We start from the raw sequence: 19,978 nt of genomic DNA, 5'->3' as shown, positions 1-19,978 counted from the left end.
CCCCCCCCCACCAGCACCGCCGCGGCCGGCGGGAGGGGCGGGGGGCGGCGGGGGGGGCAGGGGCGGGGCCGGGCGGCGGGGGGGGCAGGGGCGGGGCCGGGCGGCGGAGGGGCAGCTGTGGCGCGGGGGCGGGAGGGGCTGTTGGGGTCGGTGTGAGGGGTCACTGGGAAGGGGGCAGCCGGCTGCGAGGGGCTCTGTAAGGAGGGGGTGGTGGTGTCAGGGGCTTTCGGTGCGAGGGGTTTGTGAGGGAGGGTGTTCTTGTGAAGGGTCGTTGATACAAGAGGTCGTTGGTGTGAGGGCTCTGTGAGGAGGGGGCAGCCGGCCGCAGGGGGTTGTGTGAGGAGGGGTTTTGGCGTGAGGGGCAGTTTGAGGGGGCAGGTTGGGCAGTATGAGGGGTAATTAGGGTGAGGAGTCACTGAGGGACGGGAGGGAACCGGCACCTGGGGGTGATGAGGGGAGTTTTGGGGAGAGGGTTGTGGGGACCCTGAGGGGGGAGAGGGGCCTGATGGTGGTGGGCTGCTGCTGAGGCCATAGGAGCTCAGCAGGGTTGTGTGGGGGCTGCAGGCATGAGGGGGAATGGGGAAACTGAGTAAAGGCGTGGGGCAGCTTGGCTGGGGGCTCTGGGAGGGAGCAGAGAGAAGGGAGGCTCAGCGATGGGGCTGATGGGGCCTGGACATTGGTGGAGGGATGAAGTATGAGGGCAGTGGAGAGGCCTGGGGCATGTGTGGGAGAATAGGGTGGTTTGGGGGCAGGTTGGCTGGGGTAAGGCTGAGTGGAGCTGCCTCTCCAGTCAGGAGCAGCTCAGCTACCGGCAGTGACGATCCCAGGAGGTGGTAGGTGGTAACTCTTGTGCAACTGCCCTCACCAAATGGGTACATTTCAGCCTGCCCTTGGCCAAAAGGAAAAAAAAAAAATCTCATGGACTGAGCACATGGCCTCCCAAGCTGTAGTCTTGGCTCTCAGTCTTGGTGTTGAACTTGGTAGGTTGTTGAGCCTTTGTGTGCTTTGGTATCTCCATCTATGAAGCAGAGATAACAGTTGGCTTCATGCAGGGATTAATTATCGCATCTTGTAGTCACGTATTTGTTTATTTGTTTTTACTATAGATTACAGCTGGAGGAATTCTAAACAGTCCACTTCTCCTTGTCTTGGTGTTTGAGCGCATTGTGCTCCTGTCTGAACAGAGGAAATCACTGAGGTCAGTCTCCCTTGTGTTTACAGTTGCTTTCCCTTTCAGAAGTATGGGGGCAAGGAATCATCAAAATAACAATTCGTACTGACATCCTGATAATAAATTAATAGAAACAGTTACATAAGACACAAACTTTGTCAAAGGTGTGTTTGTAGGGATGGCTTCCACTTTTGAATTCAGGTTTATACTGAAGGGACAGTGCACTCGGTTATAAAGTACCCTGCAAATATTCAGTTTTGAAGTGTCCCCAGTATGAAATAATCCAATTCCGTAAATCCAGTATTACTGCTCCTGCTGAAATAAAACAAGCAAAACAAACTTCCTTCCTGTTTTCCCCTAATCTAATAGGTATTTTGTATCAAAAGGCTTTGTATCCAGCAGGCGTTTTAGGGTGATGCTGGATACTATGTATGTAAACTTGGCATTTACCTTTAGACAAGCAGAGCTACTGGGGACTATTCAACCTGGGATGGGGGAAAGTTGAGACCAGAGATTGGCTGAAACAACTGTGGACCACACCTAGAGTTTTGTGAACTTGGCACATAGTGGTCTGACACTTTGCCTTTTCAAATCCCAATAGGAAAAGTAAGGCAGATGTGGATCACTTTGAACACATGTAGTTTAGGTATTGGGAGAAGCAAACTAAAGGTTTATCTGATTATCTCAACCTCGAAGTTGGCAGCTATGACAGGAAACTTGGTTTCATTCATCTGCCAAAGATATTTGTAGTGTATCATTTGACAAGTTAAAAGGCATTTTTGTAATGACAGAAAAATAAAACCATTCACTTTCTGAAAATACGGTTTCTGTCTTCTAAAATAAAATGGGTTTGGAGACATGCTTCTGGGGAAATTAGGGACATGCTTGAAAGGTAAATATTTGTATTTTCAAATGTTAGAACAATGGTGTTTAAGGCAGAACGGCTCAGCATGGCCTGTCAGTACAAATTTGATTTTGTACTTGTTTTGTCAAATTAGTGGGTATCATTTGCTTTTGGAGGTGGGAGAACAAAATGGAGCAGTGAGGGAGTGATCCACCCACGGGGTCATAAGGTAGAATTGAAAATTGGATTCTTCTGAATCTTGATCTTGTACTTCTTCCTGCAGACAAATTGCCTTTAAAGCTCATGAATTATGAGAGTTAGCAAGGTCTGTGGAGCTAACCCGGCAAATGCCAGCAGAGAGTCTGGGCCTCAGCTCTTTGTGTTACACACATAAAAAGATAATGAGAGCACTAGGTAAAAATCCTTAGAGTCTAACAGTGGCTGCAGAAAAATGTGAATAATGCTTTTGCATTAACAGTCAAGTATTTTACTTAAAATACTAGATCTGTATTTGGTACGAATTCAGTGACTGCTTCAAAGACGTACAGCATCGTCTGTGAACAGACAGTTTAGAAAAAGTCCACTGAAATTCTGAAGGAACAGCCAGTGTGAAAACTACCTTGATTGTTGTCAGCTAAACTAAACAGCACATTTAGCTTTCCTAGTCCTGTGCATGAGGCATGTTCTTGCTGCCTTCTCAGATGACCATAGCAGGCACCTAGAAAGTTAGTTTAGCTTCATTTGGTAATTTCCTGATTTAAATTTAGTCCATTTATGTAATAAAAGAGTATGTCTGTATCTGGGATTTGCACCAGTCTATCTATCAGTTAGCCATACTCAAAGTTAATTCCATCTGGAGGACGTGCCAGAACATCAATAAATAAATATTACAAATTGCCTAGCGGTTCAGCTGACAGGCAGAACTGGTTTCAACACATTGTTCCCAATGTGCTGCTGCAGAGCTGGTCCTGGGGTAGACCTGTAGGACATTCCAGCACGGACAGGACCTTTAAGAGCACACATCAGCACTCCATAATATTGTAGGAGAGGAAGTAGAGAACAATACTGTGTCCAAAGGAAACTGTGGCAAGAATTTATTCAAGGCACGTTGTAATTACTCAAGCTGGGAGTTGGGCCAGGACATTGGGGTTAACACCCCTACTCCTTTAGAGGTGTCATAGTTTATTTTTTTTTAATGACTTTAAGTGATGAGAAGTTTGGCTTTCTGTCTCAGCAAAATGACACCAGCCCTAACAGTGTGAACTTCTTACAGCAACACAAAGGTGCTGGTTCAGAACAAACTCAGAGCAGTGATGTGGCCTAGTACAGTAATCATTGCTTTATAAATACTTGGCAGCAGATAAGAAAGATAAGAGTGTGATTAGGGCACGGTTTCAGCTGTGGTAATCACAGCCATGCCTTCCTCAGCCTTCTGACCACATGTTACTTGAATCTGGCCATTTTTAAGCAAAGGATTTTACATTTTAGAATAAGTCAGAGAACTTGAAGCAAAGAAATTTGTTTATTAATTATAGAGCAGTTATGAACAGCATTTGTCAATGCTTTTTTTTAGGAAATTTGTCATCAGACAAGCAGAATGTAATTTAGCCAAATTAGGGAGTTCCTTTAATTCTTTCTTGGCACTGAGATTTTTTAAAAAGTGTTCTGTGTGTGTATGATGTGCAGGTTTAGAAACTAACTTTCAGGTTGTTGTCTGCTTACAAAGAAGAGAAGCACTTGTGTGCTTTAGTGTGTGAGCAGTTGTGCAATGCACAAGTGAGGAATTGTTCTCCTTTTACTGGCTCATGAAACCTACCATCATTCCAATAGTGCAGTTTGGGCCATTATTATGGGTTATGAGGTTATACAGGAAAAACATGTTCTAGATGGTCAAAATAAACGAGGTAGAGTCTTCCAGATTGTTGTAATCTGGTTTTGTATCAATGAAGTAAACACTTGGGTGCATTCACTGGGATGAAGATATCATGTCAGGCACTGTCCCTCTGACAGTTTGTGTTGTAATGACAAAAATGAAGCAATACTGATGTTATTACGTAACTGCTTTTGTGTTGTATGACAACAATAACACCTTTTATTAGAGGAACAAACATGCTCCTTGCTGGGCACTTCTGACTGACCCGTGAGTCGAGTGGTTTTAGGTATTAAGAAGTGGGAAAATGGTGGCACAAGAAGTACATGCAAGGTCATATGGATAATCAGTTTTGGAGACATAAACAAAATCTCAGCCTTCTGACTGTCCCACTCTACCCTCTGGGCAACCAGACAGAAGTGGAAAAGTGGCTTGCAGTGTGACTCAATAGCTTTTCCTTCCTCAGCCACTGCCATGCTGGGCAATTACAAATAAATGCCAGTGGGTCATTTCCACTTGAGTCAAAGAGGTTTCCAAGGGACTCTAGGTAGGATGTCTTCTGCTGGTGAAGGCTCTTCGATGAATCTTTGCAATGGTTTTGCTTTGAAATATTTGCACAATTTCAGGACTAACTGCTTTTCCAGGCCATGACAAATGAGTATAAGGAGGGTCTATTCAGGTGTCTCGAATCTTTTCCCAACAGCAGGGCTGAAGGGGGTTTTACTCTGGCATTGGTTCAGAATGCCTGGAATGGGCACAGTGATCAATATTGTGGAGGCCTTGACCTTGAAGAATGGCTGATGGAAAGAAGTAGCACAGGAAAGGCTTGTGCCTTGGCTCTGGTCCTTGGATGGATGGGTAAGAAGAGGCCTTTGGCAGAGAGGGGTGAAAGGTGACTAATAATGTGAAACTGGGAGGAAACTCATTACAATTATGCAATCTGCTGGTGGCTTTCTTTCTCTGAGAGAAGACACCTTTTGTTAGTTGTCCACTGGCAATTGCTGCTCATGCTGTTTTCTGAATAGAAGTCTAAAACTCTTATTTCTCTGCTTGACTTAGGAAGCTTAATTTAGCTTTGTAGCAATGAAAATACAACAGCACCTCATTTCTTTGTTGTCTGTCTGCAGAATCTCTTTTAGATTTACTTTGCCTCTTCCCTTTATTATTGGTTCTTTCTCTGACTGTTCAGTAGTTCAGCCAAGATTATGAAACTTTTTTCTGCTGTTATGCACTCAGTCCCCCTATCTCACTTGTTCCAAGTGTGTCCTTGCCACACTTCCAAAGCTTCCATGGAGAATTTTCCTGTGGCAGATCAGGAAATGGTCTGGTCTAATCCTTCTCCACAGGTTTCCCCCCCACAGCAGAGCCAGCAGAAGAGAGTTTGCTCTCTGCCTGACCCTGCTGGGTTAGGGCTGGATGTCTTAGCTCAGACCCAAGCCTAACAGTGCTGTGACTGCACTGGCCTTTGTCCTAGACTGGCTGGTGTATGGATGTGTATTTACACCTGCTCTCCTGGTACAGGGATGTAGCTTCTGGAAGAACAGTTTGCTGGAGATGATGATTGGAACTTCTGGAGCAAGAGCAGGTGGAACTTAGATTCTGTATTAGCATGGTGGCTTTTCCAGTGATCTGCAATGAACATTGTTGACCCCATCTGGATCTTGATCTCCTGTTTTATAGGTTTTATAGCTAAACCAACATTTTGCATTATTGTAAACATGCTCCCAGGAACTGATTCTTATTATAATCTGTAAAATAGTTGTGAAAATGTGGCCTTGCTCTTCAGCAATTCTGCAGTCACCTATCTCTGAGACATTGTATTTCACCCTTGAATAAGATCCTAGACCAGAAAAAGGGTTAGACTGCATACAGATTAACAAATCTGTTGCTAGTATCTCTGGCTACTGCAGCATGACTCACCCATCAGTGCTTGTCAGTGTCTGGCGTGACCTCATTGAAAGCTTCAACATCTCATATGTGAAGGCAGGTTGTAAAATCCAGTGTGGGAATCCTAAATAGGTGGAGAATGAAGTTCTGGGAGTGTGATAATGGATACATCATGAACATCCCCCTAGAAATCAATTATGCCCTCACCAAAAATATTCTTACAGATTTCTGAGGTTCTCTTGATGCTAAGCTTGCCTTACCTTGCTTCTACTAAAAAAATACCTGTAACTCAAGACAGCAATAGAAATTAATGCTGGTGGGAAAATTTAAGAGTGGATGGGACAGGTCAGGAAGAAGACACTGTCATTTGCAAGGGCAAGAAAGAGCTGATGGTTCTTTTTTATTTATCAGTTTCTACAGGCTTTTGCTCTTTCTTTTCCTCCTGTGTCATTATGGGGGGGCTTCTGGTATGGTGCTTGAGGGAGACAGGTGAACAAAGAGCAACAGGAGCTGTAATAAAGGGAGTGTATGAGCAAACTAGTTTGTGATATCCTATATGTGGCTTAGATATGTAGTGTGATGATGAGAGAAAAAGTGGGAGGCAACAGGAGTTTAGAAATCAGATGGTTCTCTTCAGCTGGTGCTTGCTGAGTAAACATGAAGCTTGTGCTCAGTGCCTGTACCTCCTTCCCCTGGGTTGTATCCCACTAGCAGATACAAGCAATGCTGCTCATTCTAAACTGAGCCAGCTGCTGGCAGTTTAATTGCAGAGCCCACATCTAGAAACAGAAGCTCTTGTCTTCTCACCTGCTACTGAGGGAACTTTTAGTCTCTAAAATCACAAGACTGGCTTTGTCCCACAGGTATCTGCTGCCACTTAAATGCCTGGCTGAAAGTGAAGTCCCTGGCTGCTGGTCTGGTTGCTGTCCTTAGGATATGTGAATGTCTGTTCCTGTTTTGCTGTAGGTGATTTCTGTATGTGGCAAGGTGTCTGTGTCAGCCTGGCAGCTTTGTCCATAAGCAGCAGTGGTTATTGTCTCTTGGTTTCCCAACCCCACTGTCCTCAAAGCTGCCGCTCTTCACTGGTTCCACAGACCTACTTTGTCACAAAGTATCAGTAACTTTGCAGAAGTCACTGCACCCTCTGCTGTGGATCAACCCTGGCACCTCTCTGAATGTAGGTATGTCCCTCCTGCAGACCTGCTTTTCTGTCCAAACTCTTACCTGGCAAATTTGTTCTCTTACCTTTTGCCTTAGGTAGATGATATTATGACTTCTGCATTCCTTAATATTTTTTTTCTTGAGACTGGGAACATGGATTATTATTATTTTTTGAGGGGGGGAAGAGGGCAAAGATCCAGTTTTATGTTCATTTTGTGTTCTGGTTCTTCTTTAAAGGTGTAGAAGGTCATAGAATCGAGGCATGCATGTGATTTGTAAGGAGAAAATAGGCAACCTTATGCCTTTTCATCCATGATTCCTTACCATGGAGATCAGCCAGATACTATTTGATTGGCTGTTTCATGAATACAGGGTAAAATAAGTTGATGGCTCTGCCCGGTTTCTAGTACACTGTGCACATACACTCAAAATACATCTAGTTCTAGAATTAACGTCTCTGATGTTCTTTGCACAGAGACCAAGGCCTAGATGATGTTTTCAGACTGACCATGCCTTCCCTGGATGATCTGATGGATGTGCATCATGATATACTTGGGTGAAAGAGATGGAAGCCCCAAGTGCTGCCCATGCTCCATTCAGCTATGGGGGCGTTGGCTTAAACAATTGATCCAGTATTTGAAGCTCTATTTACATTTACATCCTTGATTTACATCTTGAATTTTAGTATCTTGGCAGACCTGTCTTTCACATCCTAAGGCATACCTCGGGTTCGAGTAGAATCCTGCTCTTACGTCAAGCTCAAACCTCATCGCTGCTCCCTGCGTTCAGCTGGAAACGGACGGACACCATTTGTGACTGAATATCCTGAGTCACCGATTCCCAGCTGGCGTGTGCGCTGCGGTTCCGTCTCTTCCTTTCCGACTGCACTCCCTAGAGGAGATCGGGAACAATTGCAGTTGTCAGCTCCAGCGTGGTGTGTGCGCTCGTCACGAACCACACAATTGGTGGACAACCCCTGACTACGTCTACGGGGTGAGCTGCCTGTGATTTGTTACTGTAAGCCTGATGTTTCCATACTGGAAAATAGAACAGGTGTAGGCATATTAAAATAAATCAATGTCTTTATATTTACTAGTAAAATATCTACGTTGTGGAGATGGCGATAGAATGTCTTCATTAAATAATTGGTGAAGACCGGTGATTCCAGTAATGCTCTCACAGTAAGATAAATTGTGTGAAAGTGGATGAAAACTAAGAATCTAGAGAGGTGATGAAAGGTGAAGTAGTTACTCCCTACACTGGCAAAGCTCTGCCAGCAGGAACATGGGTCCACCATGCAGGAGCCAACAGGTTATCTGTCAGCCACTCTTGTCGTGCTGTGTTTGTTATCGTGCTTGTGCAGCGTCCCAAAGAAAGGCTGCTGAAGCTCAGCGGGGAAATAATGCAACATGTTGCTTTGTTATTTGATCTGACCAAAACATTTTCACCATGTAATGCTTGATGCTAGTGTTGTTTGTGGCTCTGGGGGAAGCTGAAACACAAAGCACTTCATTGAGCTTTTTGATCCAACAGGTCTTGACATATTGCTGCTGGACACGTCTCTGTGTCTGATCTGAACTGCGACAGTTCCATTCTGTCCTGCTAAAATAACAACATATTAAACAATACTTTCTGTCCGTGCTGTTTCCACCTATTGACTAAAAAGTTAAATTCTTACTAAGCTAATTTTAATTTTCGTGTCATAAAATATTAGTTAATGGTCAGCTGATTTCCCTGGCATGAAGATTGTAAAGTATATAACACAGATTAATGCTTGCCTGGGACCAAATGAGTTGAAGCAGCTCCTTCTGCTGAAACACAGAGATGAAATACAGTGAAATACAGAGATGCTCTGCAAACCAAATCTTTGTTTACAACAGGTCACCAGTGTTTGCCTGGGACAGTCCATCCTGTTAGCAGGCACTGATCCTGCTATGGAGGAGATATGTGGCTTGTGCTGACTCACGAAAGCAGGTGCAAGTTGCATCAGTGAAATAAGAAGTGTCTCACCTTAGAAGCGGGATGTAAGTTTTGGTGTAAGAACTGTTAAAGAACCACCTTTAGAAGAAAGCTGGAGGGGAAAATATATGAGAGACTCTGAAGCCTGACGATGAAATTCTGATTCTTCTTCTTGCATCAGGGGCTTGTTCCAAATGAAATAGGTGCACAGCTGTTAATACCACTGCCTGAAGGGTCTTGGGAAAACATGCACTGTAGCTGAAGACAGCAGTAGTCCTAAGGGGACTTTTCTGGGGTGTGTTGGCTGACAGCTGCTAAAAAACTTTCATACTTGTTCCTCCTTTATAGATCTGACTCATCTGTCCTAAATACAGCAGTTTCAGTATTTTCTTTTCTCTCCTATCATTTACCTTGTATTTCATATCCTTCAAGCTTCTTTTTGCATCTATGGGCTTAATTCTGTTAAATCCAGCTGCTTTGGCTTCTACTCTGCCTGTGCTTTGCACCTGCTACAGAACCCCAGCAAACTTGGCAACCAACCCTTGGGCACTCCAGAGAAAACAACTGTCTAGACCAGGCACCTTCTGCCCAATGCCCTGGATGTACCCCAGAGCTCCCAGGCATTACTCTGTATTCAGAACAACGTGTTGCTGTGCAAATGGTTCCTTTCTGCTCTTCCTTTTACTTCCACAGAGATATGTGCACCCGACTTCTCAGCAGGCACTCGACTAATGTTTATTGATCTTTTACAAAGTTCTGATGCAAAGGAAGATTGATAAAATCTTGTCCGGTGTTTTTGTGAACTCATAATTGCACCTGCCTCCTCCTAGGGAGGGAGGCAAATGGGAGTGAGGGAGCCAACAGAATAAACAGCACCTTCTGCAGAGGCCTTAAAAGAGCCTCTAGTATCCAGCAGAATTCGGGAAGGTGTATTACTCTTTCCTAAAAGGAGAAGAAATCAAATCTGGGTGTAAAGAGTCCTATGGCATGGGCAGGGCAGAGTAGCCTTAATGCAAAGTCACAAGCCATTCCAGTTAAAGCCCCTGTTGCCCTAGGCAAACACAGAGCCTGTCAGCATCCTGCAGCTTTCATACAGAGATGTGACCAAAATAGCTTCACAACTTTACAATGTGGCTAAAAATAGCTTGCAGGTCAGCTTTTTTCTCAAAGGTAGTGGTGACAATAGGGGGAGAGCACTCTTGCTGCTGTTCAGTGCAGGTAGAACTGGGGTAAACAAAGCAGGGACAGCAGCAGTTTAATTAGCTAAGTAGCCTTGAGGAAAGAGAGAGGAGGGGTAAGAAAGGACTAAGGAGGTGCAGTGGAGAGATGGACTAAAGCGTTAAAGGTGTGGTTAGACCCACTGCCACTGGCCAAGTTAGTGTGATTATACACAAACAACTTCTCCCTGGGTTTTGTTTCCATGATGTTTAAGAGTTATCAGTCTGTTCCTGTCTCCTTGTGGCCTGTGTCAGGATGTGTCACTGGACTGGCTGGCCAGCCAGCACAGCGTGTTTCTTGCTCCTCATTTCCAGACAGTGAACACAGCCCATGACATCACCTCTGGCCAGTGGCAGATCAGAGGCCAGGCCATGGCAATGTCAAGTGTGTTTTGCTGTAGCCATTCAGCCAGAGTTGATCTTTTACAGTGCAATTTGTATGTGGAGAAATCTGGATGGCCCTTCATTCTAGGGGGATTTCAGTATTTGTTCTTGGGCCAAAAATAGACTGTTTTTGTGGGGCTGAACTGTCTGTTTTTGTAGAGCATTAAATTTTACCAAAGGAGCAAAGCTGTTCGTCATGATCCTCGGAGTTTTAGTCTCTGTTGTGTATACTAAGTCTGGCCATGGAGATGAGTCTCAGCCAAGTCTGGGAGTTAAGTGCCTGATTTGGAACGTTGCAGGAATCTAATGTAGGTTATGTGAGGTTTGCCATGCCTGCAGCCCCTGTGCTGCTGAGGTAAGTGTACTGCAGCAGGCTGTGCTAGTGAGAATTTCCTTTGTGCTGCAGGTTTCATGCCTAGTGCTTTTATGGTGCTGAAAGAGGGGAAGGAGGCAACAAGAATGTGAAAAATCAAGGCCAGGTCATTACTGTCAGGTGAGGACAGAGTCCTGTAGCCACTCAGATGTGACAGAACACACTTGCTGATGCTGCTACCAGGAAGCTTGAGAGAAATGTGACTGAGTGAGAGCAGTGCGCATGTGCCTTTGGAGAAAGGAGGCTATCTGTGAGCTCTTGCAATGCTTTTCTCTGCCCAGCAACATCATTGCTTCTATTCTTTGCGTTCTGCTTAAGCAGCTGTTCTGCTTTTATGATCCAATCTATTCTTCATACAGGGCCATCTTCACACTGAGCACCTTCACTGTCATAGCAGTTACCAGAGAAGAAGGACTGACACGACCTCGGGTTTGCTTTGAGGGCAAGGGCACCATAGTTACTGTTCTCTTAAACTAGCATGAGAGCCTTGTAGGGCCAGCCTCTGTCCCCACCTGTGTAAAATGGCTCCTGTTGCCTCAGAAGAGGGAGATTTCAGCCAAATGCATCTACATATTGACAACTATAGAATTATGCACATGATCAGCTTGCTAAGGATTTCATTTGATGTGCAGCTGAAAATCAGCTGCCAATAAAAAAGGAAGCTCTGCATCCCTACTTGTGTGCTTCTAGTGCATTTAGAAGCCACAGGCCATGTTGATTGCAGACTGCAGTTAGAATAGGTTATAGGTAAAATCAACTCACTACCACCACCATGACCATTTAGCACAGTCATTTCTGAGCACTGCAATACAGCTCTCACCACTGCCTGCTCCTTCCCTTCAGTGAGAGCTGCTCTCTGGTCTGCCCTGCCCAGCTTGTAAATGTAGCTCATCACCCTCTGCTTCTTTGCAAATGAGCTGCGTAGGTAAGGGGAGGAGGAGGAGGAGGCAATCCCACTGCAACCTGCCCATCCCAGCCAGTCATAAATGCTCGTGCTCCTTAGGCTTTCTGAAGTTATTTGCCACGTGAACCGTGTGCCTGTAAAACTTTGCTGTTTCCTTAAATGCTCTGCCTTTTGCAACAGGAGGTCATTTCCCAGTGGGGAAAAACAGGCTGTTGATGTGGTAGGCGCTCAGCTTGTAGTTTGGATAAAATCCAGGGCCGATTAGTTTGGGCGCAGCACTGTGCTAACACAGGCAGAATGCACCCAGACTGGCTCCCGTCGGGATAGTGCTGCTCTCCCCACACTGCTGTCCACAGACCCTGGTTCAGCGTGAGCACCAGTCCCAGCCCTGCCTGCACTGACATGCCCACAGGGAACCAGAATTTGCACCCAGTGCTGCTTGCCCGTGTCTTTATCGGTGTCAACCCTCCCAAAGCAAATAGTGATTTGCCTGTCTGCACTGACTCAGCTGTGCAGTAAGTCCATAGCTAAGGAACTGCCTTCCATAGAAGATACTGAGGCATTTTAGAGGAACTTCACTCTGTCCCAGGAAGTGCACTGAAGTGAGCAGTGCTGTAGTGGGCAAGAAAACCTACCCAGGAGCCATTAATCTCTCAACATCTGTAGCCCTGTGGTTGTAAGCCCTGGGGGTTGTCTTCCCCTGTCTGCAATTACTAGCTAGCAACTGGGAATTCAAAGGAATCTGGGATATCTTTAGGAACTCTTTGCCTCCTCTCAGGAAGCAAGGTCCTTCATTACAGCCTGTCGTGGCAAGGGGCTTGCAGATAAGGAAGAAGGGCAGGAAACCTGCTGGGCTTTGCTTCTTTAGCAACTCTAAATATTTTCCATAGTCTTAGCACTGTGAGTCAGCATTTCTAGAGCCTTGACTTGTTTATAGCAGCAATCAGTGAGATGGTATAAGGTAGGTGGGGTGTGTGTGTCTAAAAGGAGAAACCCTTTGCCCAGGCACAAATGGGGAAGGTACCAACTGTATTTCCAAGATGTGACTAATGGGAAGCAAAGGACTGAACAGTAACTGCAGTGGAGCCATTTGCAAGGTAAGGAGTTTCCTAGTGTGAGTAAGGGAATAGGTACTTTACAAAGCTGTATATTTCGTATTGTCATAGTAAGGACACTGCAAATATTTGTGATAAAGGTAACACTTCCTGTCTCCAGTGGTTATGGATTCATTTTGCACTGGCCTGGCCAGATGGGCTGTGGGGCAGGAAGACCCCCAAAAGCTTACAGGTTACAGAACAAACACTGAGATTTCCATTCAGAGCCTATACCTGCACTGGAATAAGGGACATCAGTCATGGGATATCTTCTGTCACCACATTCTTCCCTATGCCTGTCTGGTCAGCCTGACTGGATTTCATGGCAAAGGGAGGTGACACCAAAACCAGTACATGTTTTAGATCTTCAACGTCACTTCTGCAAAGGTATTTATTTTGAAAATTCTAGTTTCCATAGCGATGTAGTGCTGTTCTCTCTCATCTTTCTCCTATTACTCCAGTCTTAGCAGCCATTAGATAAATTATCAGAGAGGCAAACCTTAGCATTTTTTTATCTTAAGTGATTTTATATATGTTGGTTCCTTAGTGAATCAGAGGTATTTAGTCAGGGATTGACTCATATCCTTTCCTGGGGCTGACATGAGGTCTGTTGCAGTGCAAAGATGATAATGAAGAATGAATATTCTTAATTAGACTTGGTGAATGAATTCCTAGGCTACTTCCTTGTAGAGTGGGGGTCTTAATCTAGAATTCTGGTTCAATTCTAGATGAGTTGTTTGTGTTACGTCTTTAGATTTTACTTGTGTTTTGCTATAGCTTCATTAGGACATCATGTTTTTGTTTCATACATGTAGTAAATAAATTCTTTTGTAAGGGGTTGCACTGCTGTTCAGCTGCTGTTCTCCACCCCAGAGGTGACTTCTGGACACAGCTCCCCTTCCTGTTGTTAGCAGAGCCAGAGCTCATGGCTCCTTCCTTCATTCATTTCAATATTAAGATAAAGGAAGCAGTTAAGAAAATAAGGCAAGATCTTTTTTTATTGGTGGGTTTGGTTTGTTTGTTTGTGTTGTTGGTTTTTTTGTTCTTGTTTTGTTTTGTTTCCTGCTGCATCTTGTCTTTCCTGGTCAAGGAACTACTAGTCTTGCCAGAATAGTTATGCAGGTTGGAATGTAAAAATCCCAGACTTAACCCTGCAGCAATGATGGCATGCAAAAAGCAAAGATGTGGAGATGACTTATTCTGATGGTGTAGTTTGCCTTTTAAGGAGATGGTTTAGTGAGTTCTTTTGCCTATATGAACTGTATCTCCACCTGGGGAGCTATGCCAGAATAGCTGTTCCACAAACCCTTTGCTGCAAACAATAGCCTTTGTCCTGGAATTCAGTCCTCATGAGTAGGTAAGCAGTGAAGTACAGAAACTGTGTGGGAGAACGAGAGTGGCACTGTGGACCAGATTCCAAGATAGGGAAGTAGGGCTAAAGACGGGGCGAGGATTGGCCTTTGACTTCTGCACTGTCGTCACTCAGTAACAAAAATACCTGAATTATATAAATTGGAGCACAGATCCAGTAATTTGAGGGTGCAGGAACTCCTCTGTGGAATGTAGATGTTAGCAGGCATCTGCTGCACAGTGCCCATTGCTTGCTGTGCCAGCGAGTCCTGGTCTCTGGTGCCTCATGTTTTCCTCCCTAACCAAAGCCATCAGCTGTATCATTTGTATTCAGCGCATGAGTTCTTCGGAGGAGATGGTTTTAGAGAAGTAACTTCTTCCCCCTGCTTCTGTTTGAGCTCCCCAGGTGCTGGATACCTGGCAGAAATAGCCTTTTAAGTCCCATGAGGTAGAGGCTCACTTGTGCTCCAAAGAATAGCAAGCCTTCCAAAATCTCTATTTTAGTTGTCAAATATTTACTTTCAGCTGAATTATGCTCATTCATTGAGAAAACCAATAATACTTTGCTCTTCACAATGTAGCCTATCAGTGAATCCCATATATATTTTATGCAAAGCATTTAAAGGTGGTTGCTTATCTTTTCATTTACTTTTTTTTTTCCCCTTTGTGTTCTTGTGTTCCTATGTTTTGAGATAAGGTTAACAAAAGTTCTCCCAACTGTTATCTCTAGGTTATGAATTCTCTAATACCTTCACTGTGGACTTTCTGATTCACTCCCTTAGAGGTGAATGGTCACAGTCTTTTTAAATTTCCTTCAGACAAGGGCTCTTCCCAATCCCTAATCTTGGAGTCAACCATCATTGCCCTGTGTCACACAATGAAACAGCAATTGCAGTAATAACTCAAATAATAACCCCTCCAGATTTTAGTTGTCAGTGCTGGGTATTGTTAGGTTGGAGACCCCGAGTGTAAACAAGCAATGGAGCCCCCACATGCCAGATGCAGACATACCCAAAACACATTTAAAAACTAATAATTAAAAAAAATCCCTGTTTCAAAATAACTGCTCGGTATCCAAATGGAATGAGAATGAAAGGTGACTAGCAGCCTTGTGACTGTTATGTTGTATAACAAGATAAAAAGTGCTTGGGATTTGTGGATTGAGCTTTTTCTCATTTGTCTTCTAGAGGTCAAAGTCTACTGCAAGCAGTGACCGATACAATCCCCCGTGTAAGTCAGGCTGGACTGCCTGTGCCTCAGGTCCTAACTGCAGGGTGGTTTGTGCAAGAGCACTTTGGAAGGGGTTTGTGAAGATTTCTCTGTGTCCCTATGATGGTCCTAGGGAACAGGAGGAGATCCAGAACTGTCTAAAAGGCCAGAGCCAGGATTCTTTGCAATCCCAGAGAAGTAATGATGAGAGATTTGGCTGAGGCCATCCTGCTAACCTGCCTCCCGTGCTGCTTCTCGTATGTGTCCAAGAAGCTGCCTCCACTTTATACAGTTGCACTCTAGTAAACAATTTTTCATGCAGATATGGGCAGCAGATGTTACTCATGCCTGTGTGAACACTTCAATGTCTTTACAACAGGGATGATCCTCAGATCCAGTGCTGTTAAACAATGGATGTACCCACCAGAAGTCCCACTGGTAACAGCCATTCCATTACAGCTTGCTCAAAACCCTTTGAAGGATGGTCACGCCATCCCTCTTCAGGCACTCGAGGGGATTGACTCACAAATATGAAAATATGAGCAAAATAAAATTAGATGGCTTAAGTGGCTGCAACCCCAGCTGTGCCCCACTGCCCGATTCCCAGAAGGTCATCCCTGCAGCCAGGCTGACTGTGGAAGGCAACTCCTGAGCTGCTGTACTGACAGCCCATTCTTAAGGGCATTAATATTTGTCTGGCTCCTCTGTGAAACAGTTCAGGAAGCCTAACCAGAATAAAAATGTGCACTTTTTTATCTGAAGAATTGTCTTTTAGTTAATTTCTCAAATAGGCTCCGAGGAGCAGCAGTGCTGCTGGGAGGGCAGGGCAGAGGGAGAGAGATGACCTTCCCTTTTGGGTGCAGCCATTACGTCAGTTTTGCTGCCTCACAAAACTATGCCCTACAGTTATTTTTGGTGCTGGACTGCCTTCATTTTCTGGAGAGTGAGTGAAGGATTAACATAGTGTGCTTATGGCATTTGGAAACTAAGTTTTTAGGAAAAAAAAATCGTAATTCAGCATGTGCTCAGGTGCAAATCCTTAAATTGTTAGGGATCGGAAAGACGGATGTCCATGGTATCCGTTCCTACAATTCAGTTAGGGGTTAAATCCTTTTTAATTTTTTTTGGCTTTGCTGCTTTTTAAGACCTCTAACCCAATGTCTACTATCAGACTGCCTCTAGAGAGAGAAGCCTTTAAAGAGACCAGCTTTGTACCTATAAATAATGTACACGGCAGAGTACAAAAATGGAGCCAAGGAGAGGCTCCTCCTTACCTGACCGTGGTTGTGACAGCTCTGTGAGGATGGCTGTGGTCAGGCAGGAGGCTGCAAGGAGCACACTCACCCCGTCATCCATCTTGACTAACCTGCTGCTGAGATCTGAGATTTCCAACACTTGAATACTCGCTGGTAAATCACGACTGCATTGTACTGAAATACATAAGATTTCAGGGGCCAAACGTGGCAAGGTTTTGAACAGTGTGGTTATAATCCTACTTGGAACTAAAGGTCTGCTCGAGCGCTTTGTTAGGTTGGATGTGTTGGAATATGGAGAATTTCACAAGTCTGAACCCTTGCTATAAATGAAAACACTGTGGCAAAAAAATGTAAATAAATGCCATACATACTTTGTATAAGAGCCCTTCCCAATATCTATAAATATGGTAATTTTGATGTTTCCCAATTCTGAGTTTTAAACAGGGGACAGACACGAGACTTTGTCTATTACAAAGACAGCATTTTTCTTATCCTGGATTAGTTTTATAGTTTCAGTTTCCACTTACCTGAAAACACTTAGTGGAAATTAAATGTAGCATCTTAAAGAGAATTGCCTTTGAAAGGAAATTATTTGTTCTTTAAAAATCACTTCAATAGCTTCTCAGTTTAACTGGATTTTAATATGAACACAAAACTCATCCCCGGTCAGACTCTCCAGGAAAACTTTCTTATGATTCCTGTAGCAGTTGTTTCATTCCTTCCTGCCTTAATTTTGCAGCTTTAAATGGCAGGTTCTCTCCAAAGCCATCCACTTCAAAGCTTCATAAAATAGAGCTTTAAATAAATTACTGAGCTAGAAATTATACTGGCTGTGCCCAGCTTTGTGCCTGGATGTGGGAATATTTGGCACTGGGTGTGGAATTCCAAGGAAAATTACCTCTTTCCTTTGCCAGCTTGCCAAAGAGCAGTCAGAAGGAAAACTGCTGCAGCTGGGAAGACATGGAAATCTCCGGTTTCCCTTTTCCAGAGAACACAGCCTGGACAACTGCTGAATATTAACGCGCAGTGTAACCGGTGCAACGCTGGGCTAATGCTGGGATTAACACAAAGTACAGCCTCTGGAGGGGACATGTCCCAGCATGGCAGGGAGGAGACACCAGGCCACAGGGCAGCAGTGCCTGCTGGAACTGCTCATACCTTTAAAATGCATCGCTGTGGATGCCATGTGGAGTTAGTGGGAAGTGGGGAAGGTGTGGGATACCTGTGCTTTGTGTGCCAGGTGTGCTTCTGAGGGTGGAGGACTCCAAGCTGTATTTAGATTTTTTTAATCTGTTTTTGCAAGCTTCAGATAATATAATACTGAACCCATGACACTTCTAAGCAGTGAAATAGTTTGAAATAGTTTGTCTTTCACAAAGAGACGACCCATCTCCCTCTGTATTCAGATTTCTGGTCTGTGTGTGTGCAGAGCTGACTTGTCCATAATTGTTTGCTTTCTTCAGTCTTTTAAAGTTTAAATCTTAAAGCCAGTTCCTTATATTAAAAATAAATTCTTCCAAGCCACCAATAAAATGTCAACTGTGATTAAAGCCTGACTCCTCATTTTAAGACTTGTCTCCTAAGAACTGTGAGGTCACTCCATGAGTCAGCATTTGAAAGGACCGTTATTCCTGAGAACATGGATAAAGCCCAAAGTTCATGGTTGCTTGCTTAAATGGTTTCATCGTGTTTTAAATTGCTTTGCATTGTGCTGAAAGAAATGCAAACTGCAGGAATGGTTTGGCACAGAACTTGTGATATTTCGGGCACCTCAAGTCTTGAAAAAACCTCTCTGTATTAATGTAGAACTTGGTATTTCTGGTAGGAAAAGCTTTACCTCCTATGTAGTAAAGAGGAAGGTGGAGTGGGAAGCTGTGTTTGAGGCATAAACTTTCAGCTGTGTGCTGTTGAAATAAAACTTGGGAACTGTAAAATCTCTGGGCAAGGCTCTGTCCTTTGTACAGTACCAAAGGCTGATAGGGCTTTCTAGACACAGGAACTTTATTAATTTTATTAAAATACTGAAAAATACAGCAGAGCATTAAGCTGCAAGGACAACCCTGACAAGCGAGTCAATACTATTTTGAAGATTATGTGTGCAGCCTGCTTATTCTTTTTGTGTATGTTAATTATAACAGTCTTTAATTACATGATCAGATTTTGTCACTTTTCCTCCCTGTTTGCTGCAGTGCACACTGTCACGAGTATTTGGAGGTAATTAATCACAGCAGAGCAGCGAATAACTTGGAGCAGAATTCTGCCTCCAACTTCAGCCTGTGTCGATCTCGGGTCTCCCCATCCTCTCTGTCTTTTCCTATGTTCCTAATTAACTCTTGCCTCAGTTCCTCGCTGCTCTGCATTCAAACCATGTTTGTTTTGAAACCGTTTGTTTTGAAATCATGCTGTCTGTGCAGAATTGGGCCTTGGTATTGAGCAGGGAACCTGGAGCAGCAGTTGAAGGGGAAAGTCTTGCTGGCCTTTCCCTCCTACGGTGGAGCCTGGTCAGAGCAGGGGCAGAAGTTCAGGTCATTTAGCTGGATAATTCAGGTCATTTAGCGGGGATAATCAGAGATTTGAAATGGTATAAGATCTGTTGCAAATGAGATCTCCTCTTTCCATTCTCGGGCTTCCCCAACAACCTGTGTTTTTTTGTTAAGCATCACTTAAACCTCCGGTGCTTCTCGGAAGCGGGCAGGAGCGTCTGTTGTAGCGACCTTTCCCTCTTAGGGTGGGTGCCGAGCACGCCCGGGGAGCGGCGGGTCCGCCCGGGCGGCTGCGGGTGGAGCCCTGGAGCCGGGCGGGCTCCTGCTGCTGCGGGAGCGCTGCAGCTCAGCCCGGCGGCGTTCCGGGGCGCTGCTGCTGCCGCTCCGGCTCTCCGCGGCTGGGAGCCCGGCAGCTCACGGTGTTCACATCCCTGCCCAGATCCCCTCCGCGTGGCCCTGGCTGGGGCTGTTTCAATCTCCCCCGCCTGCCTCGGGGCGCGGTTCACCCGCTCCTTGGCGGTAAAACGCGGCTTTGCTGCCTCCCGGGCCGTCCTCCTCCCGGTGACCCCGCGGTGAAACCCCCCTGGGGCCGCACGGCGCTCATGGAACACCGGGGGGCGCGGGGGTGGCCCAGCGGCGAGGGACAGAGGCATCTCCGCCGCGGGCCCTCGCTCCGGCTTGGCCGCGCTTGCACGGGGAGGGGGCGAAGCGCGGCCGCCTCGAAGCAACCCCATCCCTGACAGCCTCACCTGCCGCGGCCTCGGGCGGGGGGCGGCCGGGCCGGGCGGGTCCGCGCTGGCCGGGCCGGCTCTCCCT

At 45.2% G+C, this 19,978-nt stretch overlaps 1 protein-coding gene and 1 long non-coding RNA gene across 4 annotated transcripts in view; both read left to right on the top strand.

Moving 5' to 3' along the window:
• Positions 1–549: 549 nt before the first annotated feature.
• On the top strand, positions 550–7,599 carry LOC113955109. Of its 3 annotated transcripts, XR_003530430.1 has the most exons (4): positions 550–833; positions 1,107–1,198; positions 6,739–6,953; positions 7,409–7,599. It is a non-coding gene; the product is annotated as an uncharacterized LOC113955109 (long non-coding RNA). The 3 variants fall into 3 exon arrangements; XR_003530429.1 differs by lacking the exon at positions 7,409–7,599 and having other exon boundaries at positions 557–833; positions 6,739–7,400; XR_003530431.1 differs by lacking the exons at positions 6,739–6,953; positions 7,409–7,599 and adding an exon at positions 1,773–2,182 and having other exon boundaries at positions 557–833.
• A 153-nt stretch (positions 7,600–7,752) lies between these two features.
• The window catches only part of NUFIP2 (nuclear FMR1 interacting protein 2), a gene marked incomplete at its 5' end in the record, with an annotated part of 26,082 nt that continues 13,856 nt past the window's right edge, over positions 7,753–19,978 (top strand). Inside the window, one exon of the mRNA XM_027660162.1 lies at positions 7,753–7,867. Coding sequence (XP_027515963.1) covers positions 7,753–7,867 — 115 coding nt within the window. The remainder of the gene's footprint in view (positions 7,868–19,978) is intronic.

The sequence above is a fragment of the Corapipo altera genome, unplaced genomic scaffold, assembly GCF_003945725.1.
Source record: "Corapipo altera isolate COAL_440 unplaced genomic scaffold, ASM394572v1 271, whole genome shotgun sequence".
NCBI classification, from domain to species: domain Eukaryota; kingdom Metazoa; phylum Chordata; class Aves; order Passeriformes; family Pipridae; genus Corapipo; species Corapipo altera.
This window is presented reverse-complemented; position numbering and strand designations above follow the sequence as displayed.